The sequence below is a fragment of the Centrocercus urophasianus genome, unplaced genomic scaffold (genome assembly GCF_019232065.1).
Source record: "Centrocercus urophasianus isolate 14NV4802_14NV808 unplaced genomic scaffold, USGS_Curo_1.0 seq_2, whole genome shotgun sequence".
In the NCBI taxonomy this organism is placed as follows: Eukaryota; Metazoa; Chordata; class Aves; order Galliformes; family Phasianidae; genus Centrocercus; species Centrocercus urophasianus.
This window is the reverse complement of record NW_024884755.1, coordinates 13,354,321-13,374,558: the sequence shown is the minus strand read 5'-3', so window position 1 is coordinate 13,374,558 and position 20,238 is coordinate 13,354,321. Positions and strand designations below refer to the sequence as shown.

At 43.9% G+C, this 20,238-nt stretch overlaps 1 protein-coding gene across 1 annotated transcript; it reads right to left on the bottom strand.

Moving 5' to 3' along the window:
- Positions 1-11,711: 11,711 nt before the first annotated feature.
- On the bottom strand, positions 11,712-19,868 carry HSD17B2 (hydroxysteroid 17-beta dehydrogenase 2). Its single transcript, XM_042821725.1, has 5 exons — positions 19,610-19,868; positions 15,839-16,051; positions 15,512-15,697; positions 13,229-13,366; positions 11,712-12,120 (listed from the first exon to the last, which is right to left on the bottom strand). Exons 1-5 carry the CDS (start codon positions 19,866-19,868, stop codon positions 11,762-11,764), a joined length of 1,155 nt encoding a protein of 384 aa, XP_042677659.1. The 3' UTR covers positions 11,712-11,761.
- Between the last annotated feature and the right edge of the window lie 370 nt (positions 19,869-20,238).

The window sequence follows — 20,238 nt, the reverse complement described above, 5'->3', positions numbered from 1 at the left end:
TGGGCAGATGATCCCTTGGTCTGCCTGGGCTCAAAGAAACTAAAGCTCACTCTCAGCTCCTTGCAGGGGAACAGTGGATCTTTTCTGAATCTTCATAGCCAAAGTTCAGCACTTGGACATTCAATCATCACTCCCTGACCACCTTATGGCCATCTGCACAGGCACCCATCACCTTTGGATGACCAGAATTCTACCTTACTGTAGCCAAGTGGTGTTTCTGCAGGAAGGAAAGGATGTCAGGCATTGCAACGCTGCAATCACAGTGTAATTCCCAGCCTACTTTTTCATGATGGCAGATTGCAACACAACTATAGCATCTCCTGCTTAGCTGCAGAACAACTTGCCCTTCTATCTGCATAAACTCTGTCATTGTGCAAGTCCTCTGCAGCAGCTAACATGAAATCATGGAATATTAAGAGGCTACCATTCACATTCCTGTTAATCTCTTCAGAATTGATAGAAATTGTATTTCTGGATAAGATCAAGCTTCTTGAAAGAACAAAAGTCAGTGATGGGTAATCAGGGAACCATAATGGAAATATCACGTCCTTGAGAGAAACTCAGTCTCCCCAGAGTGCTTAATTGCCTTTCAGTAAGAGGCTAAGAGGTACAAACACCTACAAAAAATATATCTAATATATCTAACGACTGAACTCACACCACAGTCCTATGTGGAGGATAATTCTCACTCAAAAATGCAAAAGAGCCTTCAAAACGGGTATCTCACAGGGTCAAGAAAGAGAACATGAGAGAAAAATCTTGGCCTGACAAAGACTTGAGAGAGAACGAAGTGAATGCTTCATCCAATTAAGAAACACCAGGCAGTCACTATATAAGAAGAAAAAAAAGTTTCAAGGTAAAAAAAAAAAAGTCAGTCTACAGGTACTTAAGTGAAGACATTAGCAAATCACAACTAAAATGAGATGCTTAATTAATCTTCTTTGATAGAGATTTTCTACACCAGCTACATACAACCTGAGGGGTGTTAATGGCAAAAAGAAGGAAACCAAGAACCCACTGCGAAGAAAGGTGAGAAGAGAGCTGTCTCCATCTTAATGTTGATGCCAGTGAGTTAGGACAAGTCCCTGTTTCCTCACATCTAGGTGGTTGGTTGGTTTGGGTTGGACATTGGCTTGGTTTGGTTCAATTTATACCTATGTCATCTGTTCAGACATTATGAACCAAGAGCTAAATTCTACAGAGGAACTAAAGAGTTTCAAGCCTCTTGTGTTTCCCAGGTGAACATTACATGAGCACAAAAGAAGAAGCTTACTGGTCTTGGGGCTTGCTTTCCTCCAAGTAAAATACTTTGTGTTCAGGATTAATGAACAAGGAGATCTGGCAAGGCTCTGGACAGCCATCTGCACGGCTTCATTTGTGTATCCTGGGAATATTGCACAATATCTTCTGAACTGAATATGAAATATGATTTCATTCGCAAATTCAAGCCCTGTAATTTTTTTCCCCTTGGATGCCATTGTTTGCAAGGATCCAGATTTTAATCAGAACATCCTGTGAGTCCCATTCTAAGAGTTTCTGGCAGTAACCACTTATTCAGGGTGGGAATATTAGTTGCCTCAGCTCATTAAATTCAGCTACAGGAGGAAAGGCTGGGAGGCTGCAAGTAGGTTACATGGTTGGCACTTCTTTCCTTAGCCCAGACAGAAAATTCACAGAGGTAACACCTGTTGAAACTAATTAAAGTTTTAAGTTGGGACAGTGTGTACAGCTTACCAGATTGCAAACCAGCTCCACAGCTCATTCAAATTGGCTCCTATTGCTTTTATCATTAGATTTATGTTCATTGAGTGAACAAGCACCAGCTTTTTTAAAAAGCCCAGACTTGCTCATTGCACACCACATCCTATAGACCTACTCACACAGTGAAAGTGAATTAGTGCTGGTCTGTTATCAGCAACTGGACACACAACCAGTGTCAAATACGTGTAAGAAAGGGACAACGCTGGCTGAAGATGAGAAGATGGATGAGAAGATGGCCAATGAAGGCCTGGTTTGTATCAGAAATAGCATAGGACCAGGCAGGTGATTGCCCTCTTGTACTCAGGTCTGGTGGGTGCTGTGTTCAGTGACAGGCCTCTCACTACACAAAAGACATCGAGGCCCTGCAGCATGTCCAAAGGCTCAGGTTGGGTATCAGGAAACATTTTTTCTCAGAAAGAGTGGTAATGCATTGGCACAGACTGCTTAGGGAAGCATTCAAGAACCATGGAGATGTGGCACTGGGGAACACGGTCAGTGGGAGCGATGGGAACCAGCAAGGGTTGGACTTGATGATCTTAGTGGTCTTTTCTGAACCCAGTGATTCTATGATTTCAGCAAATTAATGTTTCAACAAAATGCATGATACTGAAGCTGCCAAAATTGACACCTCCCTCTTCTTTCCAGAGCCAGCAGATTACCTGGAGTTTGGTCACCTGCACATCACCCAGTTAAGTCTTACAACAGCAATGGTCTCACAAAGACTATAAATCAGCATCAAAGGCATTTATGTAAAGTAAAACATATAGAGATATATGTATATATGTGGGGTTTTTTTAGGGATTCTGGAGATTTCTTCCTATTATTCTGCAACTTTTCTCCCTATCCAAAGAATGTGAGAAGATTCACTGCTAAAATCCAGGTGTAAATACACTGTAAATATTTAGCAAGTGGAGTAAGTTGTCTAGTTGTCTAGGGTCACGTCACTCCCATATACAAGAAGGGGAGCAGGGAGGACCCGGGGAACTACAGGCCGGTGAGTCTCACCTCCGTGCCTGGGAAGATCATGGAACGGATCCTCCTGGACAACATGCTCGATCACATAAAGAATGAGCATGTGATCCGAGACAGCCAGCACGGCTTCACCAAAGGAAGGTCATGCCTAACTAAACTTGTGGCCTTCTATGATGGAGTGACGGCATTGGTGGACGAAGGGAAGGCGACTGATGTCATTTACCTGGACCTGAGCAAGGCCTTTGACATGGTCCCCCACCACATCCTCATCTCCAAATTGGAGGGAAGTGGATTTGATGGGTGGACGACCCGATGGGTAAGAAACTGGTTGAAAGGCCGCAGACAGAGGGTGGTGGTCAATGGCTCTATGTCCAGGTGGAGGCCGGTAACAAGTGGTGTCCCCCAAGGGTCTGTCTTGGGACCGGTGCTCTTTAACATCTTTATTAATGACATCGATGAGGGAATTGAGTGCACCCTCAGCAAGTTTGCTGACGACACCAAGCTGAGTGGTGCGGTTGATACGGTGGAAGGAAGGGATGCCATTCAGAGGGACCTCGACAGGCTGGAGGGCTGGGCTCGGGTGAACCTAATGAGGTTCAACACGGCAAAGTGCAAGGTTTTGCATTTGAGCCGGAAGAACCCCAGGCACCCGTACAGGCTGGGAGGAGTGGTCCTTGAGAGCAGCTCGGCAGAGAAGGACCTGGGGGTCCTGATGGACGAGAGACTGAACATGAGCCAGCAGTGCGCTCTGGCAGCTCGAAAGGCAAATGGGATCCTGGGCTCCATCAGGAGAGGGGTGGTCAGCAGGGACAGGGAGGTGATCGTCCCTCTCTACTCGGCTCTTGTGAGGCCCCATCTGGAGTACTGTGTCCAGGTGTGGAGCCCTCAGTACAAGAAAGACATTGAGATTTTGGAAAGGGTCCAGAGGAGGGCGACTAAGATGATCAGGGGGCTGGAGCACCTCCCCTATGAGGACAGGCTGAGGGAGTTGGGCTTGTTCAGCCTGGAGAAGAGAAGGCTGCGGGGTGACCTCATTGCAGCCTATCGATAGCTGAAGGGAACCTACACCCACGAGGGGAGTAAACTCTTCAAAAGGGCTGACAACAGCAGGACTAGGGGAAATGGATCGAAGTTGAAGGAGGGAAGATTTAGGTTGGATGTTAGGGGGAAGTTCTATACAAGGAGAGTGGTTAGTCCCTGGAACGGGCTGCCCAGGGAGGTTGTGGATGCCCCGTCCTTGGATGTGTTTAAGGCCAGGTTGGACAGGGTCCTGGGCAACCTGATCTGAATGTGTGTGTTTGGTGGCCCTGCTAGGCAGGGGGGTTGGAACTACATGATCCTTGAGGTCCCTTCCAACCCGGGTGATTCTGTGATTCTGTGATAGTTAATATGCTGACAAAGAGCTGTTGGCTCTTGTTGCTATCTAAACAGAGTTACCTAAACAGCCAGGGCTGAGCAGGCAGGAGCACGTTCTGCTGTCTGAAGGGTGATTTTTTTTACTGATGAGTGTTTTCCAGCAGAGACCCTCCACTTCTCTCTGAACACTAACACAGTTTGGACCAATCTTAAGCTGCACGTAACAAAAAGATAGCAACCAGCTCTACTGCCTGAAGGGGCTTGGATTGTCAAAGTCACCCTCAGTATGCGTAGGGAACAAACAGCACACAGGCATGGAGGGGCCCCAGGAGCTAGCAACAGGCACTGAAGCTTCCCAAAAAACACCAGTGATATTTGGCATGGAGAGACTTCTGCAATGTTTAAGTCACTTATAGGACAACCCATGGGAATTCTAGTTCATCAATGGAAAAAAATTGACAGTTGACTTATATTCTTCATTATTAAAAAAAACAAATTGCTGCACCAGGAATTCATCACATGTGGGAACTTCTATTAAGAACCAGGTACAACCCAGGTTACATTCAGGAAGTCAATCAGGGTCAGTCCTGAGGTGGTTCCACTCAGTGCATTGCAGCATGCCAAGAAGCAGAGGAGGAAGGACCTTTTTTTACATCCCCCCCACAGCAAGACCAAACAGAGGCTCTGGGGAACCAGTTCCCACAGTGCCACACGTGATCCCAGGAAATGGAGCCCATCAGACCTCGATTCACAAGCAACCAGAGCCAAACTCTGTTTCATCAGTGCTGTTTTCCTCCTTACCAGTGCTACACGCTGCCAGAACATTGAGCAGTACTTGAAAGCAATTCTTACATCTGCTCCCAAAGTGCACCAAAATTAGTGCAGATGTTGACCAGGAAGATTAAGAAGCATCTGGCACTTCAAACCAACTCCCCTGAAAGGGTGGGTCTGACCATTTGCTGCAGGTTCTGCATGCCTGCACTGCAGTCAGGTACACTGAAGGATGTAAGAACTGTCTCTCAGCTTGCGTAGTCATCCCCACAATCCTCCCCTCACAAATAAGACTCAACTGTCAGACATTAAACCCTTAAGAAAAGGGTACTGAGATGCCAACACTACATATTACCTCTCAAAGGCTCAGATAACTTCAGGGTGCACATCTGCATTTCCTCCCTTTCACCTGGAGGAAGTCTGACATCTCGCAATGTTTCCAATAGACTTCAAAACCAAATCACAAATTAAAAGATCCACAGAAATAACAACCCTCAGCACTGGCGAAGCCATCAGCTGCCCCAGAGCAGGAGCTGCATCCGCCTCCATCACATAAACCCAGCTTGCTAGGCTGCAAGCATTGCCTCATGCATGGCGCATCCATCGCATCGCCCTCAGCCACGCTCAGGCACCCCCTGCTGCTGGATGCTCAGGTTTTGCTGACGCTATTGCTGTCAGGTTGCTGTGTTCTACCCCTTGGACACAGCCATTCATTACGGAGCACATGGGTCTGTCGCCACATCCCATTTGCTCTCCACACCATATGTTAAAGCAGTAGGCACAGCAGAATCATTAATCTTCTTAGGTTCAGCACTTTTTTTAAAAAAAAAAAAAAAAAAAAAATCATCATCCTTTTCCTGTCCCTGAGAATACTTGAGAAATACAAAAGAGAGATGGCATGGCCCAAAGTGATGCTTGCAAGTGACTGGATGTCATTTCCTCCTGTTTTTCCTTTTTGTTTTTCTTTAGTTCCAACAACTGCACTTTCTGCTCAAACATCTAATGCAACTCATCTGCAATCATAGTGACAGCATTTGGAGTGAAGGGAAACACATGATCGCACAGTAACACAGCACTATTTCTGAAGAGCCCACGAAAGAGCCAACTCCCACCATGAACTTTTAATGCAATTTTTCATGATAAAACATTTTTGAAAATGCTGAGTTTTTAAGCCTCTTATTCCCTTAATTTATGCCCAATGTGCAGCATGATTACTTTGCTGTATATACATTAAAACAATAATTATCTTATTTGCTCTACTTTTCCCCATTCATCTTTTTTAATTAAATGAGCTCTTTAAGGATTTCGTCCTTCAAGCTGTGAATTGTGTTTGTTTGAGAAATTAAAGGCATTAAGATGCTTTCTGAGCCATACAGACGTTATTGCTATATAACAGTGATTTCTTACACCTGTTCTGGAAAGGTAAGATTCTCCCACACAGCAGTGGAATAAATCACCCTTGGGTTGCTCTCAGTCAGATGCACGTCTTCTTTTTCATCTTGTTGGCTTTGCACTCTGTGCCATGCATGCAACAGAGCTTTCCACATGCGCGCATGGCTTGGTGTCAGCACTTATTGCTGACAGTGCATGCCCGTAGGGAACATGGCACAGATGACTTCTACTCCCCCAGACTACTGTAATGGAAATTACTATGGCTGAAGGGCAACACATTCCCGCGGGGCCCATTATGAAAAGTACAGTGCGATTTTCTTCCCCCCCAGACAGAATGCAAATAATCCAGTGCTGCCAGCCTTGCGTGGGCTGATGAGCTTTGGCCCACAGCCAACATCCCCTCCCCACTCCCAGGTATGCAGGAACAAACAACCAGGCCCTTTCATCACCACCCAAAGCCAGTGGGAGTGCATTGAGCTGGGAGCATTGCTGAGCAGCTGCCCCATCCCTGCTGCCAACTCCGGTCACGACATCTGTCCCAGGGCTTTGGGGAATGGGATGCTATGAGAGCAAGTAACACTAGAAGGGCTTTGAAGGGGGTAATTTTATAACCACTCATTCAGTCTCTTCAATAGCACTTTCTAAAGTCAGGTGTTGAGGTGATAGAGAAGGTGTGTTAGAAAGAGGGCAGGTCACCATGACCCAGAGCATGGCATGCCAGCAGATCTGAGCCTGCTCAGGCCCTTCTTTCTAGCATCACCACGCTTACTTACTTCCTACACTCCTCTCACTGTCATTTGTACTTACTGCCCTCATGTTTTCTTTAGATCTTTCTTTCTCACATCCCTTGATCTTGGTTTCAACTCTCATCTTCTATTTTGAAATAGTTCAGCACTCTTTCCACAGCCAAAGGCAACAAGATGGACAGGCATATAGACTTAGGCTTGTTTAACCTACGTAACCCAGGCATTAAACCTATGTAGACTATCTATATTACAGCAATTACTTCCACTAAGGTTGTTAATCTAGATTCATTACTTTAGGTTACGATGACCTATACAACACGCTCAAAACCCATTTATCCTATTTAAAGCTTGTCTCCTGCCATGAAATGTCAGCAATGTTTGTTTATGATTTGGGCACGCTTTAAAAATCAAAGTAATTACCGCTCTTACAGTGGTAAAAGCCCACCACAACACCTGTATACACTAATAGCTATAGCCCTAATCCTCCAGTTGGATGATGAATGCAATGGCTAGTGAAATACTGCTGCCTGCGATGGTGCCTGCATACCAGGGAGTTCTGCTGACAAGTTTCAGCAGGAATGATTACACCTCAGGCAGCTCAGGATTCAATGCATTGGATGGCTCCTGGCAGTACCATTACTTTCCATTTATTTATCCTAATACTTCTAAGTGATGGAAAAGAAGGGGGAAAAAAAAGGAAGAAAACTTGTTAATCTGTGTCACCTTGCAAGAGTCAAGACCTCTTGCCTGAACACTTCTCCTTTGAAGAAATCTAAGAAATCTGCCCAAATCTATTTCAGAGTAAGTCTTCTGAGTATTTGTGTTAATGTGATGACTCCATTGGTTCTTGGAAGTCAGTTGGATTCCCAAAGTTTCGCAAAACACAGCCATAGAAAATCAAGCAAAACTTTTACCAGAAAGGTTCCCAGAAGTGGTCTCTCTGCCAAACTCATTTTTGCTCCAAACATCTGTAAGTTCCCAAGGACTCACATACACAGATGGGTGTTGCCAGTTCAAAAGAGCAAAGCATGACCCGTTTTAGTTCTGCATCTGGTTTTGGATTATTTTGATATTACCAAGACCTGAGAGTTCCCTGCTAGCATCCTCTTGACAAAGAATGTGTACAGCAGAATGCGACTTCTTAACTATATGCAAAACCATCCTTCTGCAGGCCAGGGCACTCATTTATAGGAACTTAGAAATCAACCTCTCTCTTCTCAGGATAACAGGGAGACAAACTGGCAAAATATGGAGATTTCTCCAACATTCACATGTGCTTTCTGGTATGAAGTCATTCCAGCAGTCACTTATGTTTTAAATCACTCCACTTAGAAATAACTAAGCTTTTGATCACACACATTAAATGAGAAAAAGCAGCTTCTTCCTCCTCATTCCTGTGTTTAGCCTCTACTAATGAAAAATTGGCTTTAGGATTGTTACATAGAGATGGATGTTATGCTGTTTTTATGGCTTTGGCATGAACTACAAAAGTCCTGCATAAGCTTCACCAAGGTACCAGCATCAGGCAGCCAGATGTGGAGCAGCAGGTCTGCTCACCCTCTTACTCAGAGCATGAAAGCATCTTTGGGATTAATTCCCATTCCCATACAAGTTAATAACAATTCTTAGCAACCCACCCCGGTTCTGGGTGCATAAACCACTAGTTTTACCCAACCCCAAGTCCCTTTCCAAAGCCCTCATTTGAGCACCGTAACTCTCAACACTTCAACTGCCTTCCTTGCCTCCAACCACACACACAGCCTCATGCACCTAGAGATGCAGAGATGGTCCCTCAGCAGATGGCCACAAAATCTCACTCACCACAGCTTTCTCCCACAAAGATGCCTGATATTTCACTGTCTTCTCAGGTTGCAGTGCAAAACTAGAAGCACGTATCAGACATGCTGTCATCAAGGGGCCCATAGAGAGGGAACTAGAATAAAGTTGTTATTAAAAAAATGAAGACTTTATAACTCACCTTTTGTTTCACCAAGGCTACATATCTTAAAACCAATTGCTCACATTAACCAAGACAAGATGTGAGCCAGAGAAGTAAATGCAGACTAGGAGAATGGGAGCCAGAGATGGCCCAGGTAAGAAGTGGCAGGTAGCATTTACTCCTCAGTCGCAACATGCATTCCACAGGCTAGAGCAGAGGGAGGTGTATAAAATGTTTTTAAATCATGATTTTTGCTGAATATAACCTCTTTTAAACTATATACATAGGGCTTTCAATATTTACTTACCTGATTAAGTGTTATTTGTTATCCCCCACTGTCGGGCTGCAGCCACATTCTTCAGTTTTCTGATGCTTTTCATTAGACTTGAATTTGAAAACAGGCTCAAGTTATGAATTTAAGTAGATCAACCATCATACCATTTCCCTTGTTCTCCTCCCACTCCCAAAATAGCTTCATCCCTTAAGGAAGGGAAGGAGCACAGCATCTGGACACTGGTCCCTGAGAGCAGGAGCTGCATCCACATTAATACAGACACAAGCACTTTGGCCACAAACTCCCTTAATTTATTCTCCTGTTCTCACAGCCACCAGCCATTTTCAGCTTGGATTATTCTCAAGTTAAGCCATTAACAACAGAAAAATCACCTTTATTGTTGCAACTGTTAAACGACGAATAATTCAATAATATGTTACAACAATTATCCTTAAAAAACAGAAGTACAGTCCCCATAGGAATGAAACACTAGCAACCTTTGAGCCCACAATCACTTGGGACTGGCTAAAGCACCTTCCTCATTAGGTGAGGAGGTATAAAATAGCTATTTAGAATATAAGTTTCCCAAGAAATAAAAGTTAAAATAATTTAAAAATAAAAATCAAATCCTACACGTGAACACCTAGTTTTATAGGTCTGCAACACAAAAGGTAATATTTCTGTTAAGGAAGCAAAGGAGAGAAATATTTGCATTTTATAACTGCTGCCAAATAACGCAGCAGTGATTAAGGATTATTATGAATATTGCCACATAAAAAGTGAACTGGCTGCCAAGGGGAATTTGGGTTTATAATGTTTGCAAGCACCTAAGGGCCAAACTCCAGCCAACCCAAGTTACAGCTCAACTGATGCAAAGTGGAAAACAAACACCTCCATCCAGGACTGAGACAAGACGACGCGTCAGGCAGTTCCCTCACTCTGAAGGCAGCCAGGATTCAGCCCTTGCTGGTTGTAGCCGTCCCCAGTAGCGTACAAGGTCAAGACAGAGCCAGAAGAGTCAGAGCAATCCATTTTATTATACGTTTTGAGGCAGATCAAAGAGTTTTGGGAAGTAAATAAAAGGTAGAAATGGACAGAGATTGAAACAGTCACAGACTTCCTGAGCGAGAAACATTTGTTGTTGTACTTTCCTGAAAGGATGGCACAAAAAACATCTATGAGTGGGACTGATATAAACCCACAAGGAGCAAAGCCACCATAGATAAAAGCAATAATAACAACAGGGTGTACAGGAAAGGAGGATTTCCAAACCAGGACACAAATTGAAACAGCGAGCGAAGTCTGCAGAGCATCCTCTGGGCACAAAGAGAGTCTGGTATTGCTGTATGAGGCACACAAAGGAGACAGAAGTTTACAAGCACAATTTTAATTGGATTTTGATCAGGACTATGTAATCACAAGTAGGATTATAACAGAAGATGAGAATATGAGGATAGGAAAAATGCTCCTATATTGAAAGCCCAGAACTTAACAGCTTCTCCTCTTCATCACATGAAAGGAAGCAAAGCAAGATACAGGGAACTCAGGGATGGGGCTTGTTCCAGAACATTACAGCCTTACAAAGCCAAGTGATGCTAAGAAGGGGACCAGGTAGGAAAACAGAGTACTGCTCAACTTCAGGTGTAGGAAAGGGTTCTATGGAATGCTGAGGAGGGCAACCACAAATGGATTCAGGAGGAGTGACCAAAAGCACAAGACTCACAGGACAAGTGAAAACACAGGAAAAAACAGGCAAGTGTTCAGGAAAAAGTGAACAATCATGAATCTTCATTAACCACAAAACTGAATAAAGTATTATCTAGAGAGAAGTGAGATCAATTTACTAGTTACTACAGATAAAGAAGCAGAAACAGCAAAATAGGCTAAACAGTGACATGAAGTTAGCAGCCAACACCACTGTTATTAGTAATACACTGCAGGAAAGAGATGGTTGGCATCTTGGTGAAAATCTTCATCTGTCTTTGTTCATTTCCTCTCCCCCCATGCTATTTGTGTTGCTCAGTCCAGAGAGGACACATCATAAACATCACAACAATACTTCACAGAACTTGGGCAAAAAAAAAAAGTCAATCATGTCTCAGGTCCAACAGCAAGAGAACCATAGAGAAAGGAATACTGAAGCTGCAGTGAAAAGGATGTACATTAAACATTTATAAGTCTTTCAAGTGATGGGAATATGCAGCTTCTAAGGTTTAGAAAGGTTGTGAACTAAAAGATTGAAAATCAGGTTAGATATCTGTCCACGTGTTGGTACTGGTTGTTGAAGCAGACAAGGGCTATATAACCTCATAAGATAACTTACACCAAAGACAGACAGGGAAACACTGCAGTTATTCCAGAAAGACCATTCCTGTGTTTCCTATCTGTTTATTCACCATTTTCCTGAACATTGCTCTTAACACAGAGATTTCACTCCACTCACAAGGCGACTCAAACTCCATATACCAAAGGCAGTACAACAATTAGCAGAGCCCTAAAACAGAGTTCTTTCCACAGTGATCACAAATCTGATAAATGCCAGTAGATACCTTAGAGGTCCTCATTCTCAGCTTCTGATGCCCTCAGCGCCTTTGGGATGGACTCAAGTCCCAGCGACTTACTGACTAAGAAGTCATAGAACCAGAGTGGGAAGTAGCAGAAGATGCAGAGCAGCACATAAGCCCCTTTGCCGGGGGTGTACAAGCCGTGCGGTCGCTTGGCGAGCAGTGCATGCAGGATGGAGCTCAGCACCGGGGTGAGGTCAACATCACAGTACATAGGGATACGCAGCAGGTAGTTTTTCAGCCCCAGCAGGTAGTCCCTGCCATAGTCCTGCTGCACATCCACTGAGAGGTGCTCCACCAGCTCTTTCTCCTGCTTCACCCACAGCTCTGAAGTGCCTTGGATACCTGCAGCAGTAACGCCATGGTTGAAAGTGAGTTTGGGGTTGATTATAAAAAAAAATTAAGCCATGATTTGTAGGCAATAAGCACTCCCACCACTGAGCCCCGAGGCACAGTAGTTCTGAACTGCATAAGGGAAGAGCAAAACACCTGGTTAGTTACACCTGCATGGTGTTAATACACTGTTCTGTTACCAGCTCTACTCAAAAGAGGCAGTATCTTTTCCCTCCCATGTCATTCTGTCCTTACTCTTTTTTTAAACAGGTATTTCTAATTAGTGTTTATTAATAGGAGACTTCATTGAAAGAAGAGAGAGGCAAAGTAAGATGGGCAAGATTAAATCGGGTTGGCCCAGTGCCACTCTTATGAGAGGCACTGGTATTTTAATAAGCTGTTTCATGAAGAATGAAGCTGGTATTAGATTAAAACAAGTTATTTTCATCATGTAAGAATGAAAGCAGTTGCTTTCCAATGCATTTATTGCATAAATCATGAATTAAGCACTGCAAATAAAGACCTATCTTTAAATAAATATTTACAGCACCAACACTGGGACTTGTCTTGACAGGTGAAGTTCCCATCTAAGAGTCTGGCAATAGCACAGCAGATTCCTGAAGGTAGAAACCTGGGGATATTGGCAGAGCCCATTGTCACACGGGAAGGGAAGCATTCAAGGGAGAGAGCTTTTATGAAAAGAATACATGTTTTGCTTTTCACTGGCATAGGAATTCTTTGTGAAGTCACCAGAACTTTGAGTAGGCAGTACTGAGCATGTCTGGGGTTTTTTTTTTGCCTCCCCTCCAGAGGGAGGATACAGAGAGATTCTGAAGACAAACTGTGCACTATCACCTGAAAGGTATAACAAGATTACAGTATTGTTTAATACAGACCTCTGCTCAAGCACTTCCACAGCAAAGAGTTCACTCCTCTGCCCTGGATCACAAGGCAGAGATATGAGACCTGGAGGGGAGCAGCAGTCAAAAGTGCACACACCTTAATTTCTGTAATCAACATGAGGAAGAGGAAAGTGCTGAGACTCATTCAGAGCTCTCCTTGAGGACATGAGACTGCGGGAAAAGAGAGGCAGGAACTATCTAAAGTGTCAGACACCAACCTGTTCTGAAGCCTGATGGATGAATTGCAGCAACTTTGATTCCCCATTTGGAAAGCTCCTGCCTCATTACTCCAGAAAACATGGACAGAGCTGCCTTTGATGCTCCATATGCAGCATACCTCGGTAGCGGAATGCCTCCTGCAGGAGCAATATAAACATGATAAAGCTTAACACTGGCTCTTTCCAGCCTTTATTTCAGTGATTTAGAAGGAAGATTATAGCACAACCAGAATTACGTGGCTCTCACTGAGGTTAAAGACAAGTCGGTGAGGGAATCATTTCTTTCTGGAGGTTAAAAAAAGTGCGAGCTGTAAATTAGCAGTTGCTTATAGCATTTATGCTCAGTAACTCCTTGTAAGATATCATCTACAGCAGAAAACATGAAGTGTAATTTGCAGCACTCTTTACCCTCAAATGCAATACAACGGCTGGTTTCCAAAACACAGATAATGCTTTACTTCATAAAAACAGTGAAAGGATAGATTAATACTGCTATTCCTGTTGTCAATAGCATGAATTTCAAGCTCCTATTATAAACTACAGTTATAGCAGAGCAAGTAATCTCAACTCCAGCTTTACAAAACCAGGCACCCCTTTTCCTCAGGCACACCACTCCTGCTTGCATCGGCAGCCCAGCAAAACCTCTGGGACAGCCTCCATTTCAGGCATAACATTCTGTCTGAGTATATTTGAAGCTTTAAAAGAAAATCTTTGAATGTAGGCAAACTTCCTAATCAGCCACCGGTGCCATTTGTTGAGGTTTTTGGTTTTTGTTTTTTAACTGTAAGAACCAGGATACTACAGGAGCTCCACATGCAGAATCATTCCTGGAAAAGAAGTCAGGCCAATCATACGTTAATTTTTCTCCTGTATGCAACTGAAAAAAGATGAGTTTCAATTGGTTTGAGCCAATTGAATCACATATGCTCTCCCTCTCAGGTCAGGGTAACCTCAAATCCAGTTAATGTAGCTCTCTGCAGGCAGGAATAGGCTCAGCACAATCAGACCTCACTAACTTTTCTGCTGATATTTTACCAAAGGACCCTCAGACCCCATGTTGAGAGGAAGCTATTTACCCAAATCAGAACATCTGTGAACATCTATAGTTTAAGCAAGGTCATTATTAACTCCTTTAACAGCAAATTATTCAGAATAGGAAAGATCTGTTTATCCCTGCAAGACAGCTTGAGGACTTGTGCCAAGAATCAAGACATCTGCCACAAAACACCTAAAATACAAGCTTCACTTGGGTGCTCAGAAAGCAGATCTGTCCTGTATTTCTGAGCTTGCAAGGGCAATGGTCCCTCATTAATAAAAAAAATTTAAAAAAAGACTTCATTGCTAGCAATGAGCCATTAAGATGGGTCTGCATGTACAAAAGCATTCCTGGAATTGAAAAAAGACAGAAGATGACAATGCCACAGCCAGGCTGATGCCACATCCTTAAGGTAAGCCACAAGCAGAAGGTAATGCCTTGGCAATACAGCAGGATTCAAGCAGACACAAACTACACACAAGTGAGAACCCAAGCAGACAGGACAAAGGAAAAATTGGAAAGCAGGTGATATGGCAAACTCTGAAGAGGTCTTGCAAGGATACCTTCCAGCATCATGATATCGTGTGCTAGCAGGTCTCATTTTCAAATGAGCCAACAGCAGAGGAGCAGGAATGCTATGAGATACTGCTATTACTCCCCCTCCTACACCTTCAACTCAGCTGTCATCCCAGAACAGAAAGTTATATTATAAAGGCATTTATAGTAAACGCAAATGTCATGAATTTATCCCAAATCTATTTCTACTTGAATTTCAATCCACTGTATTAAAAAAAAATAGCCCAGCTGAGCATTTGGCTGTAACCAGCCTAAGTGGAAGAATACCTGTCCTAGCATAAGTCAAAAAACCTTTGGGCATCACCATGGTGTGGCTCAAGGGTGCACAAACTGAGGTGTTAGCAGACTTCTACTGGAATGCGTTCTAGAAAATTGCCCATCTTCCTAGAAGAAAATCAGAACTATCCCTCACAGCAACTATCACCTACAACACAAGAACAGAGTTTTATAGTTCTATATAGCAGTCTATTTTTTAAATTATTTTAAACTCCTCTTCAAGGGCTGATTTCTGAAAACAGCCTACTCAACAGAAGCCTGCACTGATTACCTAAGTACTAATTCCTTGGGCATGTCTATGGGCGAGACCAACCAACATCTTCCTCAGCCCTTATGCCAAGGACCTCAATTGCTTTTCCTCTGTACCAGACCCTCCCTTGGTGCTCTCAGCTCACCTGTCATGCTGGACATGTTCACAAGCCTCCCCTGGGATTTCCGCAGTAGTGGCAGGAAGGTCTTGGACACCTCTACAGCCCCAAAGAAGTTCACCTCCATGCACTGCCTGTATGTGTTCATGGGCAGCAGCTCACCATCAGCAAGGAAGCCCAGGATGCCTGCGTTGTTCACAACTCCCCAGAGCCCTGGGAAGAGGACAAAACAAAAATACACATGCCTTAGCTGCCACAGACTTTGGGGTGGAAATAACCCACATACGTAAGACACGATGAAGCCAACAGGTAAGAGACAGATTAGTATCCCATACAATGCCACAAAAGCTGTACCTGTGTTTTGCACTTTCTCTGAGACTTGCAGGTAGGCTTCCTTGACCTGGGTGGGATTGGTTATGTCCATCTGTAGGAGAGAGAGCCTCTGGGAACAGGTCCTCCTCAGCTCCTCAGCTCCAGGACCATCCTTGTTCAAAACTCCAGCAAACACAGTGAACCCCAGGTTATCCAGGTATTTGGCCAATGCATGTCCAATCCCAGTGTCACTTCCTGAAAGAATTCAAGGACAGAGAAGACACTTCAAGTCTAAGTCATCATCATCACTAACACAGAGGGAGGCAGCTTTGATTGAAAGCGCATACAGATGTAACCAAAAGGAAGATGAAAGGAAATGACTGAAATGCATGAGAGCAGAAAGAGAGCAGAGAGTGTAAAGAGGTGAGAAGCTGGTCCTTCGTATGTTCAGTAAATACCAACAGAACATCCCCTTCTCACTCAGAGCTGAGAGTAACTGCTTACTCTGTCCCACAGAGATTTTAAGACTCATTCCTTACACACAGAAAAATAAAGTTGATTTAATACAAAACACAAACTGAAACCTGATAAGAAAGTACCTAGAAAAAAAGAAAATCCAGATTTTAATGTGAAATCTCATTTGGACAAAGCATTATATAGGGCATTGCAATTCAACTGAATTATATATCTTAATTCAAGAAGTTGTGTTGTTTTATTCAAATATCTACCCTCTGAATCATTCTGATGAATACTTTCAGCCGCAGGCTACCACCAAGCTAAAGCTAAGCAACTTTGTCTTTAGCTGCAAAAGGATTCAAAGCTTTCAAGCCTTAAGGAAACTCCAGAAAGGCATTTTTAGGCTAAACCAAGTTACACCAGCTATTTGATTTGTGCAAACTTGCATCAGATTTTTTTTTTTTAATCTTCTCTAGTATCAGACTTATTCCTAAACTTTGTAAACGCTTATATTTACATATAAAGCAACAAACTGCCAAATGCACAAGACATCACTAAAGTAAGTACACAGCAACAATCAGGCTCATACATATCCTCCCACTGAGTAAGCCCAACTTCTAAAGCCATTTGCAACATGGGTGGAAACCTTCACATGAAACAAAGGGATGGGACTTCAGTTGGCTTTTTGCCTTTTCCTCATTTGCAAAGGAGGGCAAGTCTCCCCATGTAACCTTACCAGAAAGCTATGAGGGTTAATCTGCAATTGCTGTACACAAAGGCAGTTATTACAACCATTGATAATGGACCAGCTCCTGCACTCATAATCCTCAGTCAACAGAGCTTGAGTGCCAAGGAGACTCATCTTAACATGTGCTAGATCTCTATTTCTGGGTTTTATCTCCTACATGAGACTTTAGTACTGAAAGGTGGATAAGAAATTAATTCCAGGTGATTTGGAAGAAACATGTACTCAGTGCTTGGATCAATCAGCACATGTTGAAACAAATTACTCATGCTCTGTTGAATCCCTTCTTTAAAGAATGCTTTCTGGCATTTTTAAAATCCACCATTTGTTGACAATGTACCAGACCATGACATCCATCACATTTCACTTCTCACGGCCCTGGTCTGGAAGAAATGAACAAATCTACATTCCTGGAAATCCCTAGGAAACATGAGGAGGCCTGCAGATACCTCAAAGACGTGATGGATTTCTGGTTAAGCAGGGGTGCTCTGTCTTTCTCTCTTCTACTGAGAATTAGATTTCTGGCTCAAATCTCAACTCCTCCATCCTCTCCAATAGGGACACAGACATGGAGCTGCATATTCCACAAGAAAAAGCCCTACAACACAGCTTGAATTGGGGAGCGAGCAGAGGAATTAGATATTTCCCCCACAAACAAAACAGCCATCTGTGAATCACTAGAAAACTTGTTTTAAGAGAGGAAGTCAGTACAGACCGCAACCAAGTCATTACTAAGAACTTCTCTTCAACTCACCCTGAGCATCAGGAACACAGGGCACCATTTCCCCCAGGAAGGGAAAGACCAACTGAGCTGGAGAAGTTCATCCCACTCAACACACAAAAAAATCAAGGCAAGAATTTCACAATCCTGCCACCCTGCATCTTCAGTTTGGGTCTATAAAACCCAGTTGTGCCTGGGGCCACAGCTGTGGACAGCAAAGCACTCAGTCCCAGCATGAGGGTAAATAGAAATGTTCCATCTGTGTTTCAGACTGCTCACACACCTGCAGCTGCTTGTGTGAAAGGGCATTTGGACAACCAGGCTGGCAAGTTGCTGGTGTGAATTACAAACAGCAGCAGTACACGATGACCAGAACCACATCTGAAAGCCCCTAGAGAAGCACTGAGGTCACTGTGTGCTCCACCCAGAGGCAGCCGTGGGCAACACGGGGCAGCTGCAGCACTCCATACAGGGATAGATGGTGCAAGGAAATCATTTCCCATGAAATACCTGCCTCAGGTCTCTTCTAAACTGGAGAAAAGGACCCAAAATTGATTTAAGGGCACTGTGCACCTGTGTCTTCTCTCACAAAAGCTGGGGGAGGGTGGTAAGCACTGCAGGCAGAGCAACTGGGAATCGCATTGATTAAAACTTTCATTTTGATTGAGGAGGGTCTGATTGATTGCATACCATCTGGATTCAAGACGACCCAGAAGAGCTTCTGCAGCTGCATCATCTGCCAGAGGTGTCTGAACTTGTATTTGTTTGGGACAGTTGCAGCACAGGTACAAAGAAAGCAGACAGTCACTGCATCGTAACCCAGAGCTCTTCCCTGCCTGGTACTGTTTTAAACTCTGGCCCTTTAGAGATAAGCTCTGAAGTGTTCCCTGAAGAACTGCTCACAGAACTGCTTGACAGCTCACAGAGAGCAGCACTGCCCCTTCCCATGCCCAGGCTTCACCCTGGCTGTGAAAGAAAGAGAGGAAATCCCATGCTTGCCCTGTGCTCCAAGTTCTGTATTTAATCCCCACAGCAGTGCTGTCAGGGAGCTCTAAATTACCTCCAGGAGTCCCTATAAAACACAGTGAAATACTATAATAAATAGCTCAATCATCCAAAGCGACTTGACTCAGCTTTCCATAGGGAAAAACAGAAAAAAATGTGGGGTTTTTTTTGGTTTTTTTTTTTTTTTTTAAGTTAGTGCAAGAATGAGTAGGTGGGCTTTCCACTTCAGAAGACTAATTAACACAGACAGCAACACTGAAAGTCTCAGAAGAAACAAGAGTACAGCCACAAAACTACAAAAATGCCACCCCTGAAAAACAAAGGGGGTTCTGAGTAGCTCAGAGCATTAGAACAGAGCGAAGTCATTAGCTCTGAGCTTCCCCTGCCAGGGGGGCAAATCACTCACTCCCAAACACACTTTGTGTCATAGAGACAGCACCAAAGCAGTGCCCTGAATTACAGGCACAGTGTACACAGTGCATCAGAAGACAGCGGTACCTCAGCATCCAGTGCAGCAAATTGAAGTAAGGCATGAGTGGAGTCTTTTGAGGGCTCCCAGAAATTAACATCTCTCCTCAACAATTAGCCCATTGTAAGTATTCTCGTGGGCTTTCTTTCCAACCAGACATTTTCACAAGCATATCTGAAAAGCTACTTGTAAGGATTAAATGAAATACTTAAAATAATGGCATCTGTTAAGATGTTTTTCTACTTAAGTTCAGAATGAGGAAAAAGAAAGAAAACAAGTCCAGAAAATCAAGTAAAACAAGAAGAGACTAGAAGCACTGCCTATAAGCACACATTTCAGAGAATTCCAACCTGAAGAGCAGAAACTTTTCCAGCACACCTTCATGCAGAGCCCATCTTTGTTCCCCAAGCCCCTTACCTGTGATGAGCACGGCTTTGTCACCCACAGGTAGTGGCCCTGCATCCAGGTATACCGAGCAGCTGAGCCATGTACTGCAGAACACTATGAGCCCCCAGCACATGCCCAGCACGGCCACACACAGCAGTCCCAGCAAGGCAGGCAGCACAATTCGGAGCAGCACATGGGCTTTGTATCTCCTCTTGGCCAAGCAAAGCCCAAAAAGCACAGGGACGGCCACACAGAGCCATCCCAAGGGGCTGCTGGGGAGAACATCCATCACCCAGGCACCAGGCAGGAAGGCAGAGTAGGTGCTGGTGGTTGCAGCCCACTTATATAGGGGCAGGGTGAGGGGTGGGGCGGGGAGAGGGGACTGTAAAGGTTTGACATAATCTCACTCACCCTTGGCATCTGCAACAAGCAGGAGCCTTCTGGCTTTTCTTACCTTTTATTCCTACTGCCTGACAGCTCCACCTTCTGCATAATGTGCTGGCTGGGTAATGATTGACAGCAGTGGGAATGGACATGATGCAGCAAGCACTTGGCTTCGGGAAAAAATTCCCCACTATATGCTCTGTGTGTCCTTAAAGTGCATTTCCCTAGAGATGTTAAAAAAAAAAAAAAAAAAAAAAAAAAAGAAAAAACAAACT